The sequence below is a fragment of the Tubulanus polymorphus genome, chromosome 8 (assembly GCF_964204645.1).
Source record: "Tubulanus polymorphus chromosome 8, tnTubPoly1.2, whole genome shotgun sequence".
NCBI lineage: Eukaryota > Metazoa > Nemertea > Palaeonemertea > Tubulaniformes > Tubulanidae > Tubulanus > Tubulanus polymorphus.
In genome coordinates, this window is record NC_134032.1 from 2,279,223 (window position 1) to 2,299,128 (window position 19,906).

The window sequence follows — 19,906 nt, forward strand, 5'->3', positions numbered from 1 at the left end:
ATTCAAATCAATTAAATATCCATTATGATTTCTAATTTCTAATCTAAAATAATTAGATTGAGGAATGCATGGTTTGAAATCGCACTCGGCTAAATTATACTTTATTTGAGTTCCAAATTCTTTAACATTCTTCAATGGTAAAATATTCAAAAAACCAGAATCACAAATTGTATCTTTAGTTGCTTCAAATGTCTTTGTAGGGTCAATTAAATTGCAATAAATATAAAAGTGTGTAAAGGGTATTAAGTTTGGTGTAGCATCAGCATTACGTATCCTTACATCTGGGTTTATTCCTAAAATTTTAGCTAAAGGTTTTTAACTAGAAATTGATGCTGATCTTCATTTCCTAATTTTATTCTTACTTTATCAGAGCTATCACTTTTTATAAGTCTTAATCCAAATCCAGCAGATGCACCCATCTTTGAGCGTGCTCTTTTATTAATTTCTTGAGCTAATGTTTCTAAATTATATAATCCAGGTTTAAGATAATGATGAAACTATCTATTTTTATTTCTATCATGAATTAAAAAGACTCTATGTTCAATAGATTTATCCGATACATTATAATATTCTTAAATTCCCTATCTAATTGTACTAGTAAATTATGAGATTTATAATTTGTGAGTCTTCTAGAATCAACAAATATTCTATATTCTTTTAATTCTACCATTTATTTTACATATTTCAATTCGAAATCTATTTCATGGTGCCCATTTTCATTCTTACCCTTATATATGAAATAGAAATCACCAGAGCACAATTCTTCAAAATCTCCGCTAGATAATCTATGAAATCTATCTGGTAAATATGTTCTGAATTTATATTTTTTTCCTTTCAATCCTTATTATCAATATTCTAAGTGAATAACTAATTTATCTCCATATTTGTTAGTAACTGTATCAATATTAGTAATTAAATATTTCTTATGAATTGTTAATTCTGTTAACTTCTTAAATTTATAATCTACAGATTTGACATTTGTGATATCTTTTAATCTATCTAGAAATGATTTGTTGTCCTTACAATAAACGATCAAATCATCAGAAATATTCACTTTTAACTCACGGCTCAGATTAGTCTGCGCATACCGCTAAAAAAATGTTCATGACTTAACATCTAGCCTTTCGACGGACACGGCCGTCTTGATCACAACAGGGACGACGTCATCATTCGGCATCATCGGGGAATCCCTACGTAACTTCACTACGAACGTCATGTTTTAGTCACACTTACTCTGTACTATGTGAGATTAACATTATCAAACCATCGACTCAAAAACAAACTGTTCACTCCTCTATCCTAGAGTCCGTGATTTAACGGGGATAAACACTGTGGCATATTCCTGGCAGATGATCCAGTTAGTTGAAGTTAGTAAGGATGACAATTATTCGATCTTGCAAAGCGGAACATTTTTCGTGAGGCATTTTATCGTATGATTATCATCGCTATCAACTTTGCATTGTTGATGTATATATTGCCACTATTGCGCTTGCATTTACTGCTTATTTATCTTTCTTTTATTCCTTTTTTTGTTTACCTTTGGTTTGTTTGTTGAACGAGGTCTTTTCGGCGGGGGGCAGGTCTTACCGGCCAGCTTTTCTCGCCATATTTCTAGCATATTTTCAGGTTGTAACTCGTGCGTCGTGATGTAAGGCTTCACTTCGCACCAGTTTTTCAACGAAGGCGTAAAATGTATGCGTTCATCGCTGATTAGTTTAACACCATTTATTTTCATGCCTACGATACCCGTCCACCAGACATCTTCATTTTTCATTAGATCAGTTTTTAGAGCCGTTCCCCACATGTCGGGAATTATGTTCGCCGTAAAACCGTATCCGCTGCCGCAACAGTGATTCGGGAAAGTAGACAACGGCCACGATTCTCGGCCGACAAAAAATTTACTTGTCGGATCTCGATTGACTTTTGGGCGAAAAAAGACTTTACACACAAAATACGCGTTCTGATCTGCGTGCGCATCTAACGCAGACGTGAACTGTGCCGCGTCCAAATACATGTCATCGTCGCTTTTGATGACGTATTTCACGTGTCGGCAATAATCGTAAACCCATTTAATCATACCACCAGTTTTTATTGTCAGTCTGTCATACGTATCTTCAACACCCAGCTGTATAATATCGCCGTACGTGGTCATTTCGGCGAACAGAAACCAATCCCAGAGATGATCGGTCGCATCCGGCAATCCGACCAAGAAAGCAAATCGAATATCGCTGGTTGGCTTGGCCCAAGTTGCGCGAATCACCCGACGCTGTCGGTAGTTATGTACGCGTGTTATGATGAAAACAATAGTTTTGGGATTTCCCCAGCATATTGTGGTATTGTTGATAACGAATGCGATATCTCGTAAATTCCCAGTCAAAGGAGTTGGCAGTGGTATCTCAGTGGCAGTGGCGATTTCGGGTGACGACTCGTCATCTCTATCCATGTTTTGCACCTCGGGTGGTAGTGGCTCGATTTTGCCGTGTAGGAGGATGAATAGTAGTAGAACCTGACATAATGCGGCTAGAAATATCCATATGTATCTGAAAATAGATTAAAAGTTTTCAGGCTATGGAAGAAAATAGTTTGAGCAGGTTGATGCGGTTTGATATCACCATCTGTCCGGTATGGTGGCCGATTCGGGCCACACTGAAAAATAGAAATAAAATGACGCACGAACTCCATGAACTTTTTTAAAATTTCGCATCTATCGTTTTAACGACACGTTAAAACCAGCCTTTAGTTTTGACGTGGTGTTAAAACCAGAAGGTTTTAACGCGGTTTTTTGTTCGTTTTTAACGCTACGCCGAGGTTTCGTTGGGATTTATCCTCCGAAAACGACAAGACGAATCCCCATGCAGAGTTTTGGTTCCACCGTAACTTGCGCATATAGCAGAAGGTTCACGCATATAGCAGAAGCTGTATAACCAATGGCCAAGTGGACTAGTTCTGTTGGTATACTGATAAGCACGCTTGTTTTCTACGCGCACGAGACCCGGGTTCGATCCCCGGTGAGTGCACGTGATTTCACTGTCAATTCTCTAAATGATGTTATTGTAAAGCATGGTCTGGATCATATGATGTTTGCTGACGATAAACAATTATACATCGTTTGTAAAAAAGCCCAATTCTGTTTAATGTAAGATTGGATCCTGCATTGCTGATATACGCATTTGGATGAGGGATAATTTATTGTTTTTAAACGATCCTAAAACAGAGGCTATCCTTTTCTCATCGCGAAGTTTAGACCGAATTCTCAAAACAGTTTCAGTGAGATCCATGTCGGAAACTCCTTTATATCTCTATCAGATAATGTACGAAATCTGGATGTATTTTTTATACCTACATGACGATGGATAATTATGTTAACCACGTATGTAAAACTGCTTCGTTTGCTTTGTACAGAATTAGTAAAATCAGAAAGCTACTTGACCAAGCCCTGACAAAGAGACTGGTGCATTGCTTTATTACTTCTAGGCTCGACTATCGTAACAGTTTACTACTTGGGGTTACGAAATGTCAACTTGGTCGTCTTCAAACCATACAAAATGCTGCTGCTCGCCTTATTATGGTGGCTGATTCGGGACATATAAAGTTTTTTTTTTCGTCCTCCACGAAAACGCGCAAAAACAGATATTACCGTGCAATAACAAACTTTTAGCCCGCAAAAACGGATTATTTCGTTTTTGCGCGTTAAAAGTTTGTTTTTGCGCGGTCAGATTTGTTTTTGCGCGTTTTCGTGGAGGACGAAAAAAATTTTCACATGTCCCGACTCAGCCCCCATACCTTATTGTACAAAAAATAAATTTGATAGTATAACGCCAGTTCTTTTTGAATTGCACTGGCTACCTATACACAAATGTATTTAGTTCAAGGCAGTTTTTTTTGGTTTTCAAAGCATTAAATGGTCTTTCCCCTCTGTATATTAAAGAAATGATGTCTCTTCATAGACCTAGTCGATGTTTTAGATGTACAAATGAAGTTATTCTGTCTCATGTACTTTTTAATACAATTTTTTTACGGGGAAAGAGCTTTTGCTTCGGCTGCTCCAATTTCATGGAACTATCTGCCCTTTTATTTACGCAGCTGCACAGATATTGATGAATTTCAATCTGGTGTGAAAACCGACCTTTTTAAACAACATTTTATTGAAATGTAATATGATAATGTATAGTTTATGTAAAGCGCTCTAAAACGCAGTGGAGAGCGGTTTAGAAATATATGTTATTATTATTATTTAATGGATACACCCCAGGGAATACAGGGTATCAAAGTGTGGAACCAGATTTGAGACTCGTCATAGGCCTAGTGTTCCAATATCAAACCGGTTTTCATTCAAATGGTCTTCCCTGAGTACAAAGAAATTGCTAGACTGCGGAATAAATCATGTTGTCGAGTCATTGCTTTTAAGAATCTCACAATGCGCGCAAGTTCAGAGCGATGCAACAATAAAACTTGGTACGCGTCGTGGTACGATGTGAAAATGCTGTAGGTTAAAAAAATCACATGTATATGTAAAACATAAAGAGAAACCAGCACCACTGTGGCAAGAAAGATCTGAAAAGGTTATGTCAAAACGTCAAATCAATAAATTATTAGCTTAAGAAGGTTCATTTTTGTAGTTGTATATTACAGTGGGATTCTCCATATATCGTCACAAGAAGGACAAAGTATTTAAAAAATGGCTAACACGTAGGTAAAAGTGGAAAGGTGGAAAGCTAATCGTCAAAGTGCGGCTTGGCCATGCTCGTTCTGCATCGAATGGTCTAATTTCGAAGAATATCGATGGAATTTTCCTTTTTTGAAAAAAACAACATTTCTACGAATATAGAAAGTACCTTCGTGTTCGCCGAATTTCCAAGTTCCTTTTTTCCGTAAATAGGGACACCTTACCCTTCATATTTGTCTTCAAGCCAGCCGCGAATTCACAATGTTAGGAACGAACTTAACGCGTTTTGTAATTACGGCAAAAAGAACGTTTCAAAAAATCCCGTTTGAAATTAAGCAAATCAGACTACTTCTGAAATTTACATTCAAACGCAAACTTTTAGAGATAATGACCGGCCGCAATTTGCAAACAGATGAAAAAAGATCGTAAACCCGAATGTCTTTCGGTACCCACATTGACGGCAAAAATATCAACAACTGTTGTTTATTCTTTCAAAATTCTTTTAACCATTTTATTGTAGAAATTTTCATTTTTTGGTTGAATTTGTATCGGGATTTATCTCTTGTTATTCATCTTACACGGATATTGTGTATCTTCTCGTCTCATCAATTTCTGATGCCGTAAAAACGTTACAATAAGCCTTTTTACAGTTTCCATGCGCCATTTTTGGGTACCCGCATTGATTTTTTGTCCATATTTTTCCCCCCCGTTTAATTTTTTTTTATTTCGTTCATATCTCTGGATTGGATTAAGATAGAAACCGAGTAAAAATATCGATGAACTCGGCTGATAATTAGACTTTGTATGATATTACTCATTTATAAAGTTAATGCAACAATGCGCGCTGGTAAAATTATAAACATAGATATCGTCTTCCCGATGATTCAACTTTAATTATTGCTCATGCCATTCAAAAGTTCTTAATTCTTACAAATCTTAATCTCCATTTTTGAAGTTTTCAGGATCAATAGACATATATACTTTTTACAGTTTTCGATTATCTTTATTAGTTTTTAGGTTATAGCGAGTCAAACATCCAAAACACGTTTTCTTGTTGATAAACATCGATAACTATGTGTTATATTATAAGGGGTTTTGTGCGAGTCGACGTGCACTATGTCACAGATATTAGCTAATTATTTATAATCACAACATCAATTACAGTAACAATTATAATGATAATTAAAATTATGATTACAGTTATGAATCTTGGAGTTTATTTTGCAAAATTAGATATATTTCATAATTCTATCGGAGCTAGACTGGCTGCTGGTGAATTCAATTCAATTTTTCGCACGCGACCCAGAGGTTGTGTACATTTTGTAATCTGCAGCAGATTGAGCATGCGCCTGCCCAGTGTTTCATATTCTAAGAACAATTAGGCTTCTGCACATCGACTCAGATAACCCCGTTGGATTTATTCTCTACTGACAACCCCGCGTCTCTTAGCCAGCTAGCAAACTTCATCATCCAAGCAAACCACCTCAAGGAATTTGAACGCAATCAACAGTACATTTGAATACAAAAACTCTGTTGTGCTTCGTAGGCCAAATCTTGGCCGGTCGTCGTTTAAGTCGTTTTCTTCTATGTATGTGGGTTACGTATGACATGTAAATGAAGCGAGTTGAACAATAAAATCGATAAATTATCAACCTATATAGTTTCGTTTTGCGTTTTTCTACGATCGAGTTCGAGTTCATATGAAAATAATGATTGTGTCCAAATCTGTAAGTTGAGCTTGTGTGCTGCGTTCGAAAAAAGGACCATACGAGACCTTTAACAAACGCTCGACTTGGAAACTGTTATCTTTTCATTATCTAAGCAATTCAGGTATACGTACGTCTGATTTGGCAGGTACGAAAAAAATCCGATTTGGAGAGAATATTAGTAATTGGTAAATCAGGGTTTCAGACCAGAGTACGAGAGTACGACACACACTCATCACCACCAGTTATTTTTTTCCCTAATAAATGGGAGACAGTGAGTACCAGACAGAAAACAATAATGTTAATAAAAATCAATATTATTGCCCATATTGTAAAAAGTACATCGATAAAATAATAAATCTCATGAACATGTAAAAACTGCAAATCATATAAAAAATGTAATAGATTTTGAAACTCCAGAAAATTCCAATGAAAGAAAAGAACGATTAGAAAATATGAATGTGGGTATAATAAAATGTGAAGTTTGTAATGAATTTATAGCAAAAAAGGAATTATAAAATACATCTCGAATTGCAAAAACACAAACAAAATTTAAGTAATAATGTTTTAGGAACAGATTATTTTGATGATAAACCTCAACAAGTAAAAAAACCAGTTCCAAACACTAAATTTATTTCATATAAACCTTACATGGAAAATGTTAGAAATTATATTGATTCACTAGAAATAAAAGATACAATTGAAATCTTAGAAACATTACGCGATAAAATTGGACCTGCAGCTATTGTATTTTGATTTTTTAAAGGTACAACAATATAAGCTTATAGTAAATTTTTTGAAATCATGGAAAAAATAATGGACTTTATTACCGATGTTGAATATCCAAAAATTACTATTTCTGGGAAAGTGAGTTTTAAGAAATCAGAAAAAAAATGGATTATAATATTCAAACACACTCTGAAGAAATAATTTCAAAAACACAAATAAAAGAGAAATTAGAAAAAATATTTAATGAATTTAAACGTCATATTGAGGAAAGATATTTTGAGGGTTCTGGTTTAACATTGAATGAAATTATATTTTTAGATTTGAATATCTATAATACAAAAACGAATAAAGCATCAAAAAGTAAAACAATGTTTAAAAATGATTCAAACTTTAAAACAGAAAGGGATATTAAAGCAACAATTTATATCAAATTACCATCTACAACAAAAGCAGTAATAAATGTTCAAAATGAAGATAATAAATGTTTTCTACGGTCAACTATTAGTTGCTTACATCCAACAGAAGATATTACTCATAGATTTAGAATAACAAATTACCGGAAATATGAAACATTATATAAAGTTGATCAATATCCTGTAACTATAAAAATTGTTCCTGAAATAGAAAAAGTTAATAATTTAAAAATAAATGTATTCGAATTAATGCAATTACCAGAGACAAAAGGTGAAAATATTAAAGATTATACATTAGAAGCTTTATATTTAACAGAATATTATGATGATGAAAATGTTATAGATTTGTTATATTAAAAAAAAAGATGAAAATGGACATTATATGTGGTTAAAACAAATTGATTTATTCTTTAGAACAGAAAGTGATCATCATAATATAATTTATCTATGTAGAAAATGTTTATCTAAATTTATGACTGAGAATGCGTTACTAAAACAAAGAATTATGTGATAATAAAGATTTTTGTAAATTAATAATGCCAACAAGAAAAGATTGTAAGTTGAAATTTACTAATCATAAATTTAAAAATATTGTTCCTTTTGTAATTTATGGGGATTTTGAATCGTTGAATAAAGAATTAACTGATCAAGATAGAAAAGAAATATATAATAAAAAGCAATTTTTAAAATCAATGGATAAAGGAAATGAACTAAATGAAGATATAATTCGAGACCCACCAATTATAAATACAATTAAAAAAGTTCATCAAAGAGCTGCTGCTTATGGAATTTATATAAAATCAAATTATCCTGAATTATATGAAAGTCAATATATTTCTTTTAGAGGTGAAGATGTAGTTAATGAATTTTTTAATAACTTTATAGAATTAGAAAATGATTTTGCAAAATTATTAAACAAAAATAAAAGAATAGTTATGACAAAAGAAGATGAAATTGATTTTAATTATGCAACTCATTGTTGTTACTGTGAAAAACGTTTTAATTCATTTGATAAAAAAGTTAGAGATCATGATCATTTAAATTCAGAATATCGTGGAGCTGCTCATGAAGATTGCAATTTACAAGCTAAGAAAGTTAATTTCGTACCAATATTATTTCATAATTTATCAGGCTATGATACCCATCTATTTATAAAACAATTATCAGGAAGTTTGGGCGCAATTAATGAAGAAATAGAAGAATATAATGCTATGAATGAAGCAAAAGTAAGAAAATATGATTTCAAACTATTAGCTAAAACATCTGAAAATTATATTTCATTTCAATTTGGTTGCATTAGATTTTTAGATTCTTATAGATTTCTAGCAAGTTCGTTAGATAATTTCGCAAAAAGTTTAGTTGATAATAATTTTGTAATAACTCGACATTATTATCCAAATGAACAAGATTTTAAATTATTGAGATATAAAGGTGCAATTCCTTATTCATTTTATAGAACACATGATGATTTTTATGTAACAGAATTATTAAAACAACAATTTTATGATCAATTAAAAGAGGAGTATGTGAAAGATGAAGTTTTTAATAGAACATTTAATATTTGGAATCATTTTAGATAAAAAATCATGGTGAATTAGTAGATTTATATTTAAAATCAGATGTTATGATCTGTTCCTAAAACATTATTACTTAGATTTTGTTTGTGTTTTTGCGATTCGAGATGTCTTTTATAATTCCTTTTTGCTATAAATTCATTACAAACTTCACATTTTATTTCATCCACATTCATATTTTCTAATCGTTCTTTTCTTTCATTGGAATTTTCTGGGGTTTCAAAATCTATTAAATTTTTTATATGATTTGCAGTTTTTTCATGTTGAGATTTATCAGATTTATCGATGTATTTTTTACAATATGGGCAATAATATTGATTTTTATAAACATTATTGTTTTCTGTCTGGTACTCACTGTCTCCCATTCATTAGGGAAGAAAATAACTTGTGGTGATGAGTGTGTGTCGTACTCTCCTACTCTGGTCTGAAACCCTGATTTACCAATTACTAATATTCATTCAGAAAATGAATGGGATATTTCTTCCGCATCAATGTTACGGCAAAATTTGCTTTTCATTTTCATACTTCGCAGAACGGAACGCATCAAAAATCGGAAAATGCTTTGTTTTAAAACGATTTTCTAGTTTTCTGCAAAATCTCGAGATCATAATTGAAAGAAAAAACTTCTTAAAGGCAAGTAATCCCTCAATTGAAGGCCAGTGCATATTGAATTAAATTGTCACAGTTGAAAAATACAAATGCACCTTGTCTTAGTAAAAAGTTCGAGTTTGCCGTGACCATCTAACTCGGGCCAAAACACGAAATTACTTTTCTACGGAAGCGTTCTAGGGACATCATTTAGGAATAACAAAATTGTATTTTTGGTTGAGCAACATAAAATCATTTACGATTAATAAATAGTTTTGCCGATTTATCTCGAGTTAATATTTTCGTCTTTAATTCAAAATTCGATTTCCCGTCGATATCCACCACCGTCTCGGGGAGATCATTTATGAAAAATGAAAATTAGACTTTATGTCGAGTTATTATCTTTTATGAATTAATGCATAAACACCATCTGAAAATAGAAATTGCTACATTTCTAACGATTCATAAGTTTATATTTTGTGCCAAAAGAGTGATAAACGACAATTAATCGCGCTAAAGGTTTTAGTTAAGAAAATCTTAAAATCTGTCCAACAAAACAGGACATGTGGAACTGTTTCAAAATGGCACCTGGTGTCTGGAAACCTTCCTATTAGGTGAGTTCTACCATAGTATTCTAATTCGTTTGTTGCCTATATGAGTTTTCGCCATTAAAAAAAACTACAATCTAAGAAAAAGTAATTTCTATGAATATATCGAGTTTGCCGAATTTCCAAGTGCCTTTTCCGAAGATTCACCCGTTCATACTGCAGTTCCATTCTAGGCATTCTAGCACTCCAGTTCTAGGGGCGGATCCAGGATAATTGGAAGTCCGCGGTCAAGAAGAAAATAAAAGGCATTTCTAGGATAAAGCAGCAATATCAAAAGCCACTAGCGGGGACCAACTCTCAGTCTTGATATGTTCTCGAAGAAAAAAATCATTAAAGCTTCTAATTCCGTGAGGATGGGCGCGAATTTCGCAGCTTTTAAATGTATTCTGCTCCCATATATTCCAAATTTGTAATACGAACCTTGGTGTGTTCCGAGAGATTCTTAGAAAGATCATCATCGTTAGATCCAAATGAGCTCAACTAGACACCCGCGTTGACTTGTTTTTCAATTGAGGGCATGTTCAAAACTAGATTCAAGTGAGAAGTAAAAATAAGAGATACTAGTGGTGCCATCTGGAGGTTTGTATGTCCGGTGTATGAATCATTCGATTCAACTTGTTTATGGGGCCAGCGGATAAAAGGCCCTGCGAATGCATTTATAATTAATGAGTTTAGATGAAATGTAGGTCGTTGCAAAAAAAAACGGTTTTGTGTAGTAAGCTATATAGCTTATGTGACTATCCTTTTGTCGGTTTGTTGGCCGGATAGAAATTTGCCGGCACTTGTTGTTCAAAAAGAAAAGAAACACGTTCGAATAGGTTACGTGTAGAAGATCATCTACTGAAATAGGGCTCAAATCAGAATTTCTAAATGCTGCATTTCTTTTTGAAAAAAAATGGTATTATGAATGGATCGTACAAAGAGAAAGTCAAGATAAATGTATCGACAACGTATCAACTCTTTGATATTAGATTATAGTAGAGTAAATGGCCCCGTAACTTTCTAATCCCTACCAACCAATTTCATAATGTCGTACCTCTATCTACCGTTTAGATTTGTGTAATTCCTACGGTATCCCTTCTAAGTTTTTATGTATTTCCGACGCATAGCTCCTGCTAATGATGGTGGTTAGCGGTAAAAATCCTGTGGGTAACCCCCCCCCCCCCGGTAAAAATCCCCATGGTAAACCCCTCTAGGTAAAATTTCCCCGGGTAAAAATCCCTAGGTAAAATCCCACGGCAAAAATCCCCATGGTAAATTCCCTAATCTGCCTTATTAAACTGTTTTGAGGCGTACTCGATTGGGTGTTCCTTCCCATCCTCACCGACTTGACTTAATACCATACCACATGCGAAATTACTTGCATCAGTTTGTAGAATAAATGGTTTGTCAAAGTCTGGGAACTTGAGAATGGGCAGAGTTTGAAGAGCAGCCATTGAAAAATTTTAAGCTTTTCAAAAGCCGTTTGACACTCTTTTGACCACACAAATTTAATATCTTTCTGCAAAAGTGTATATAAGATTTCAATATGCTTTTCTCCAAAATGAGGTTGTAATACATTATAATAGAATTCATACATTAATAGTTTTGATATTTCTAAAACTGAAGCACCAACATAGATTGGTTTATTAAATTTTATAGAAGTTCTTCTCATTTTAACTGCAGCTAAATTTTCATAAAGATATTCTTTTCCCAATAAATTTAGGATATGTTTGTAAATGTCTAATTCTTTTATCATTACTAGCTAACTCAATATCATTCTATTTCTTATTTTTTCACAAGTCTTACCATAGAATGCATTATTCATTAACTTGAAGAAATCTTTCTCGAAATCAGTTTTAGCTTTAGTTCTCTGTTTGGTGTTAAAATCTATATATTTTTCTAACCATTTAGATTGACTGAATGAAATATATCTATGTACTTTTTTTTAGAATCATTCCTTGTTTTAGATAAAACTTCAACATTCTATAATGTACTACATAATTATATTTATCTTCCTGAGTTACCATTAACTTTTCTGTATGAATATGATTTTCAGGTTTAGTTCTTTTTTGATAATTTGATAATTCTTCATGTGTTACAGTTTTATGTTCGGGACAGTATGCTAGATTTCTAGATTTAAATTTAATGTTTTCAGGATATTCTAAATCTACAACAAAGAAGTAACCAGTGTCTGAATCATCTGCAATATCTAGAATTATTTTCTTCCAATCAAATTTATCATTATTTTCATGTTGTAAATCTTCACTAATTTCAAATACTCCATAAGGTTGTGGTTCTATCATTGCCCAACCATATAGAGTATTTGCATCTATATATAATAACTTATAACCAGGGTTATCATTTACATTGAAAAACCTATCACCTAATCCACCTGAAACTCCTCCTCTTGTAGATTTTTCAAATAATAATAATTGATCTATATTTGTTAACAAATCCATTTTTATATCTGTAAATTTTAAACCACAATCCCAAGTTAATCCTGGTGATGAATAACAATGGCAAGGATCAATATTAGAACATTTTAGATTTACATCTCTAAACATTTCAAATATATCCGATAATAATAATACATCTGATTTTAAATATAAATCTACTAATTGTCCATGATTTTTCATTCCAAAATGATTCCAAATATTCAATGTTCTATTATAGACTTCATCTTTATGTTAACATATTCATTTTTTAATTCATCACAGAATTGTTCTTTTAATGATTCAGTTATATTGAAATCATTATGCGATTTATAAAATGAATATGGAATTGCGCCTTTATATCGGGTGTTACTAAAACTATGCACAACTAAAACGAAGACCGAAGACCTATGCACTCATTAGAAATCATAACTAGGGGCGCTATCTGTATTGATCCACAGCTAGATTTTCGTAGTATTTGAAAATGTTTCGTAGTATTTAGAAATGTTCTTAATGTTGTTTCCGTATGCGTGGGGGTTACGTTAAGGCCGTTAGACAGGAACGTACTAGTAGTAAGAATTACGAAAGTTCTTGTCTGATGCTTTCATCTACCAACGCAAACCATAAATCAGTCTATAAACAACAATTCTTTCTCGGTTCTTCTGCTGTGAGATCTGGCAAACATTCAGAAAATCTTTATATAAAACTTTTAAATAGTTGGAACCATATTTGGTCGGGTCGGAACAATGGAGTGTATTTATAATGAGGCTCGTGAAGGGATCACGCTGATACTTGATGATATTCCCGGCTACTTTCCGTAAAAGGAAAAACCGGAAGTTTAGGAAGATGTGGTTGTTTTGCTTATCCTGTATTAAAATAGAATCAGTTAAATTGTAGATAAAATGATTAGTATAAGTATTTCAAATAATTTAAGAATTGATGATCAATCACAATGTATACCGAATCGTAGTTAATTACAATAATTTAAAAAAGAAACAATGAATTTGTACTGTAATTGGAAAAGAAAACAAAGTTTTGAAAAGATATCTAATTTGAGTAATCTAGATGTTGTTTAAGAACAAATTGTTAATAATCGCTAATGTTTTAGAAAAATTAATTTGTGTTAAATGTTAAAACTAGCTGTCTGAAGTTTCTGTTGTCTGTATGCGCTCGTTGGTAATTCACAGACAATAGCTGCTTTCTCAACAACGACTTGCAAGTAGTGAGTAAATCACAACGCGTCATGACAGGAGGGTTGGAAGAAAAAGTTTATTTCAGCAAATCAGTTTCTAAAAAACCTTTAGATCAGCAAATCAGTAGGGCTAAATTTTTCCGTTACTAAAAACGGTCATGACAGTTGGGTAGCTGCTCCTTGCCAAAAAGCGGAAGACCCTGCGTGGGAGAATCGGAATTCTGAGAATGCCGGTTCTTTCTACAAAAGGGGGCCGCTATCGAGAGAGAGGAGATAATCTGTACCCTAGTAAGACGAGTGTCGACAGCAGGATAGGAGAAGCTTCGGAACGATAGGGATTCATATACAATAGGGATTAGGAAAATCATTCTTTGTTCAAGGTAAATAAAATATATTATCTTCAATATTATCATCCGGTATTTCAATTTATTCATTCGGATTTGTGCACGGACACGTTCTCTCGCCAGGGCCTTACTCAAGTATTTTATAGATAACGATTAAAGAGAGGATTGTGACCGGTGTATCAGTATATTCAACCACCTCTGTCGATGAGTATAGGCAATAGGGACCTACTCGATATAAACATACATAAGGAAACGTAAAATGTTCGTTTATTTTTCTCGGGTGCATAGGTCCTCGTTTTAGTAGTGCATAGCTTTAGTAACACCTACACACGCAAAACTAAAACTATGCATGACTAAAACGAAGACCTATGCACTTTGACAAAACTTACTTCAAACCTGGGATTATTCACGCAACCACTTCGGGGAAGCTCCAGCTACGACTATGCCGACAAATGTACGTATTTACGACGAATGAAACGGAGTTTTCATCTATAAATGTGCGATTTCTATTATATAAGATTTGCTGCGTTGTCGTTGCTAATACATGGACAACAATTGCATTTGGTCCTGATATACGGGAAAGAATATATAACCGATCTATGAATGAATTATCATGGAAATATGTTCCAAGGGTTATTGCGCCACGCTCCGTCACTGTTATAACCATCCCGGTCATAATTCAGTACGGTATGCCCTACCGTAATAAATCAAAAATAAAATACTACCTGGTACTCGAAAATTCCTAAATGCATCGTTCACATACTTTGGAAAATATTCAACTGAAATAATTTGAAAGTTTCCTCAATTTATGTTGATAACTGCTACTGCCTACCGGCAAATGTACTATATGCCTGACCATGAGCAAAAATGTCTTTCTAGAATACAGCAAATCGAATATGATATAAATCGCACATTACAGTCATGACCGTTACGTTGCTGCTCCTTACCAAAAGTCGAGTGGGAGAGTCGGTATTTTAAGAATGCCGATTCTTTCTATAAAAGGGACCCGCATCTTGAGAGAGCAGCCACTCGGTAGACACTCAAAAGACACTCGATAGGGATTCGATAGTTACTTGTTAAAAGCTTGTTTGGGACTTGATTCAGGACGGGTTACCAACAGGAGAGTGCAATAGGAATTTAGAGCTAGGATTTGGATTGTGTTAAACTGGAGAGCTGTGTTTCAAAACATTAAGGTAAATAAATTCATCTTGTATTGTTATATCCATTCAAAATTTCCGGTATTCTAGTTTTACTTGGGTTTGTGCGCGGACACGTTCTCTCGCCAGGGACCGATTATTGCTTATATTATTATACGACTAAGGAGAGGATTTTGACCGGCGTATCAATAGGTAAAAAATAATGTATAATAATAATAATATTTATTTCGCCATGTACATATGCAGTATAAATGATATATAGATTATAAACAATTTACATACATACGAGGCTGGATGCTTGGAAAGCCTTAGTATTAGGAATTAGGAACTTTTCTCGATAAAATATAACAAAGTTGTTAATGATACAAACATCCACTATTTACAATATATTAACTATTATAGGGATCTATAAACATCTAATCCTATTTTGATGAATTTATTTAACTGATTTGTAGGATGTTTTGAGATATGTATGCGTTAACCAGCTAGTGCTGCCGTCTACAGTCAATTAAACTCACTGAATGATCCACCGCTTGAGAACACTCATAAAAATACACTGCAAGTCACAACTTCACAGTAAGATTTACAGACACTAGAAAGAGACTAGAAACAAAGTGAGAAAACTGAACTACAGAATATGAAATGATCCACCTTATGACTACATGAAATTGGAACTACTGTCAATCCTGGAACAACCTAGACCAGATAATCCTTAGAAACATAAACCAATCCTTATTAACGGAACACTAATATTCGTATGCTATGTTCTTCTGAAGCTTATTTCACATAAGTTATAGTACAAAAATATACGAAATATCAGAAATAGCGGATATATGTAAATCCATCAAATGTATCATCGTTATTTAACAACACTAAATGTCCATCATAATTTTTGTATACATTTCATCTATATTCTATATTCCTTTAATGTTTAAATGTTTACGCGTAATATGCTCTTTGTTTCTTGAGACAGTGTGTCTGTGTCTAATGCGTTAATTGTTGTTTGTCTCACTGTCATGTCACTATTCGTCACCTTTGTTTTTGTATCATTTTCCATGTCTCCACCTGTCTCGTATCTCAATGTATATAAATAAGTTTGTGTGTAAAAATAAATCAGTCCCAGTTTTGGTATTCCAAGCTGTTAGTTAAGTATCACTCTCTTCGCTCTGTTCCGGATTTCCGACGTCGACCATTCTTCGAGAATAGGACAGAAAATAGCTATGTTAAAGTTAACCCTGAAAGTGCTGTTAGGATCTGATGAAATATTGCAGATCGAAAATTTCTCCAGAATTGTAAATTTGGATTCTGGGGCTCAATATCATAGAATGAATCTACACCTCGGAATTCTACTCTGAAAACCGGTTATTCGTGTTTCCCGCTGATAACTGCTGTAAGATGAGTCCATCCATCTAAATGTCTCCGGTTATCCCAAACACTGGTTAATGGCCCGATCCGTTTCTGTCCAATTTACCGCGAAAACTTGCTTATTCTTCCACCTGAAAACAGGAATAATATGAGTTAGTAATAAATCTAACCGGCGATTTTATATCATTCACTCCGTAGGTGTTTAACGCTCAAGACCCGGTACCTATCCCGGTACGTGTGGTTAATCTGATTATCATCGGTCTGGATTTCATAACCCCCCCCCCTTTATTTTGCGCCGAGCCAATGAGCAACATCGGTTTCTACTGACCGGTCGTCAAATTTGCTTTGGGGAACTTTCATAATGCCTCGGCTTTAACCGCACATGTTTCACCATCCGATCCCGACAGACCAGTTTCTATTTCTTAGTTTTTACACACCCCTCCGAGTCTAATTTACTGTAATTTGTATTCTGCTTATGTAAACTATAACCTCGTCTACACTAGCTGATTGAACCCGGGTTTCAACCAAAAACCCCCGGTGAGTAGCGTCTACACTAGCTCATTGAACACGGGTTTCAACCAAAAAACCGCGGTGAGTTGCGTCTACACAGCTCATTGAACCCGGGTTTCAACCAAAAACCCGCGGTGAGTAGCGTCTACACTAGCTCATTGAACCCGGGTTTCAACCAAAAACCCCCGGTGAGTAGCGTCTACACTAGCTGATTGAACCCGGGTTTCAACCAAAAACCCCCGGTGAGTAGCGTCTACACTAGCTGATTGAACCCGGGTTTCAACCAAAAACCCGCGGTGAGTAGCGACTACACTAGCTCATTGAACCCGGGTTTCAACCAAAAACCCCCGGTGAGTAGCGTCTACACTAGCTCATTGAACCCGGGTTTCAACCAAAAACCCCCGGTGAGTAGCGTCTACACTAGCTCATTGAACCCGCGTTTCAACCAAAAACCCGCGGTGAGTAGCGTCTACACTAGCTCATTGAACCCGGGTTTCAACCAAAAACCCCCGGTGAGTAGCGTCTACACTAGCTCATTGAACCCGCGTTTCAACCAAAAACCCGCGGTGAGTAGCGTCTACACTAGCTCATTGAACCCGGGTTTCAACCAAAAACCCCCGGTGAGTAGCGTCTACACTAGCTCATTGAACCCGGGTTTCAACCAAAAACCCGCGGTGAGTAGCGACTACACTAGCTCATTGAACCCGGGTTTCAACCAAAAACCCCCGGTGAGTAGCGTCTACACTAGCTCATTGAACCCGGGTTTCAACCAAAAAACCCCGGTGAGTAGCGTCTACACTAGCTCATTGAACCCGGGTTTCAACCAAAAACCCGCGGTGAGTAGCGTCTACACTAGCTCATTGAACCCGCGTTTCAACCAAAAACCCGCGGTGAGTAGCGTCTACACTAGCTCATTGAACCCGGGTTTCAACCAAAACCCGTGGTGAGTAGCGTCTACTCTTAATGCAGTTTAGGTAAGTAAGAATCCATATCTGTAGTGCAAGTTCTAGGTTAACTGCGGCGCCGAGCGCTGCATTGAACGCGGGTTTACTGTCTACACCAGCGAAAATGCGATGTTTTACGCGAACGCGGGTTCAATGCGGGCGTGTACTCTTCTGTTTCGAGAAGGGTTTCTAAAACCCGGGTTTAGTGGGGAAACTCCGCATTGAACGCGTGTTTGAACCTGTAATATTCTTACGTTGGAAAACTTGATTAGTTTTCAAACGTCAAATTCTCCGCGACGTTTTTCCGAATATTCGCCTTGGATAATCGGTGACTTTTAGTTACCTACTCGCATCAAAAATGACGTCATTCTGTGACTCAGCAAACAACACGCGCGATACATGCATCAGAAATTATATTATCCTAGTTTTAAAAATTTCTATTAGCAAATATATCTAGTTTAGTAATAACAAAATATCTACGTGCAAATTAGTAATTAGAATTAATTAAAAAAAAATGACAAAAATATCATCGACTTTTCTAAGGTACCATGCCGGTTTGAGTTTGGAAATAAAACGGTAACAAACTCTCAGAATTTGCTGGATTGAGTTCGGCTACTAGAGTAGGGTCTAACTGGCTACGCGTGGTTACACCATCATCTTGTTTTAAATATAGGCGATTGTCGCCGCATTAAACATCCCGGACGTAGCGTTTTTAAGAAGTTCTTTAAATGCGCTCTTATATCATATGAGGGTTTGTAATGTTGAGTTATAAATATAATCTGAATTCGGGTTTACATAAGTTTTTTTTCAAGCGACGCCGGTTTGTGAGTTCATAACTGATACAGTAGGCCTATATCGAAAGGGTGAAATTTTCTGGAAAACTTTTGAGTCTTTCCAGAAATTTCCAGGAACTGTTTAGCATGAGATTGCTGTTGTATTATCTGGTTTGTATTATTTGACTCGGGTCTGATCCGTGCCAATTTGACCCGAGCCTGATCCGTGCCAATTTGGCCCGGGCCAAATCGTCTCCGTGTGATCGCGACTTATGTCAACTATCGACTGGTTAACTCTTAGCCAATCTATCAGCATCTGCAGCTCCTGATATAGTTATGGTTATGTGTAGAAATCTATAGTTTATTTGATTGCTATAACAGTTGAAAGTTAATTATGGTTTTGCAGAGAAAGAAAAAGAATTATAAAAAAGACGAATTTTCGATTTCAAAATTGAAAGTGTGTTTAAGCAAAAACGTTCTTTAGTTTAATCGGAATGATTAGAATAAATCGCAACGCAGCAAAATTAAGATAATATTTCCGAGGGTTTTTTGAACGCTCTTCAGAGACAATGATCTCTTGTATTATTCCCGAAATAGTGACAATATACAAGGAAGGCGCAGCTAGTGTGAAATGTGACGAGATGACGATTCTAATAGATGCGGGTGTTTTATTATACAGCCGTCATTTATGGGCGCTTCAGACCGCAAAGTATCACGTGATAATTATTCGCACATTCATTGGCTAGTCGATGACTCGCTTGTCGACGGGCGTTTCCAGCTGCAGCTAGCACACGACAGCAATTTCCCAATATCAGTCGCGGATTCAGAGCCATTCGGTGACTACAGCACAGTGAAAAAAGGGCACCAACTTTGAAAAGGGCCAGTATTAATGCCCAGCGAGCGGGTTTGAGTTTGAGTGCCAT

General features: G+C 35.0%; 1 protein-coding gene across 5 annotated transcripts in view; it reads right to left on the minus strand.

Moving 5' to 3' along the window:
* Positions 1-13,375, minus strand: part of LOC141909487 (beta-1,3-galactosyltransferase 5-like) — a 109,124-nt gene extending 95,749 nt beyond the window's left edge. For 4 of the 5 annotated variants that reach the window (XM_074799876.1, XM_074799875.1, XM_074799877.1 and 1 more), the window contains exons 1-2: positions 10,705-10,800; positions 1,538-2,540 (exon numbers count right to left, since the gene is read on the minus strand). In XM_074799876.1, coding sequence (XP_074655977.1) covers positions 1,538-2,540; positions 10,705-10,742 — 1,041 coding nt within the window. In that variant the 5' untranslated portion in view covers positions 10,743-10,800. Of the gene's footprint in view, positions 1-1,537; positions 2,541-10,704; positions 10,801-13,265 lie in introns of those variants that run through there. The other variant, XM_074799879.1, reaches the window with a different exon arrangement.
* Positions 13,376-19,906: the final 6,531 nt, after the last annotated feature.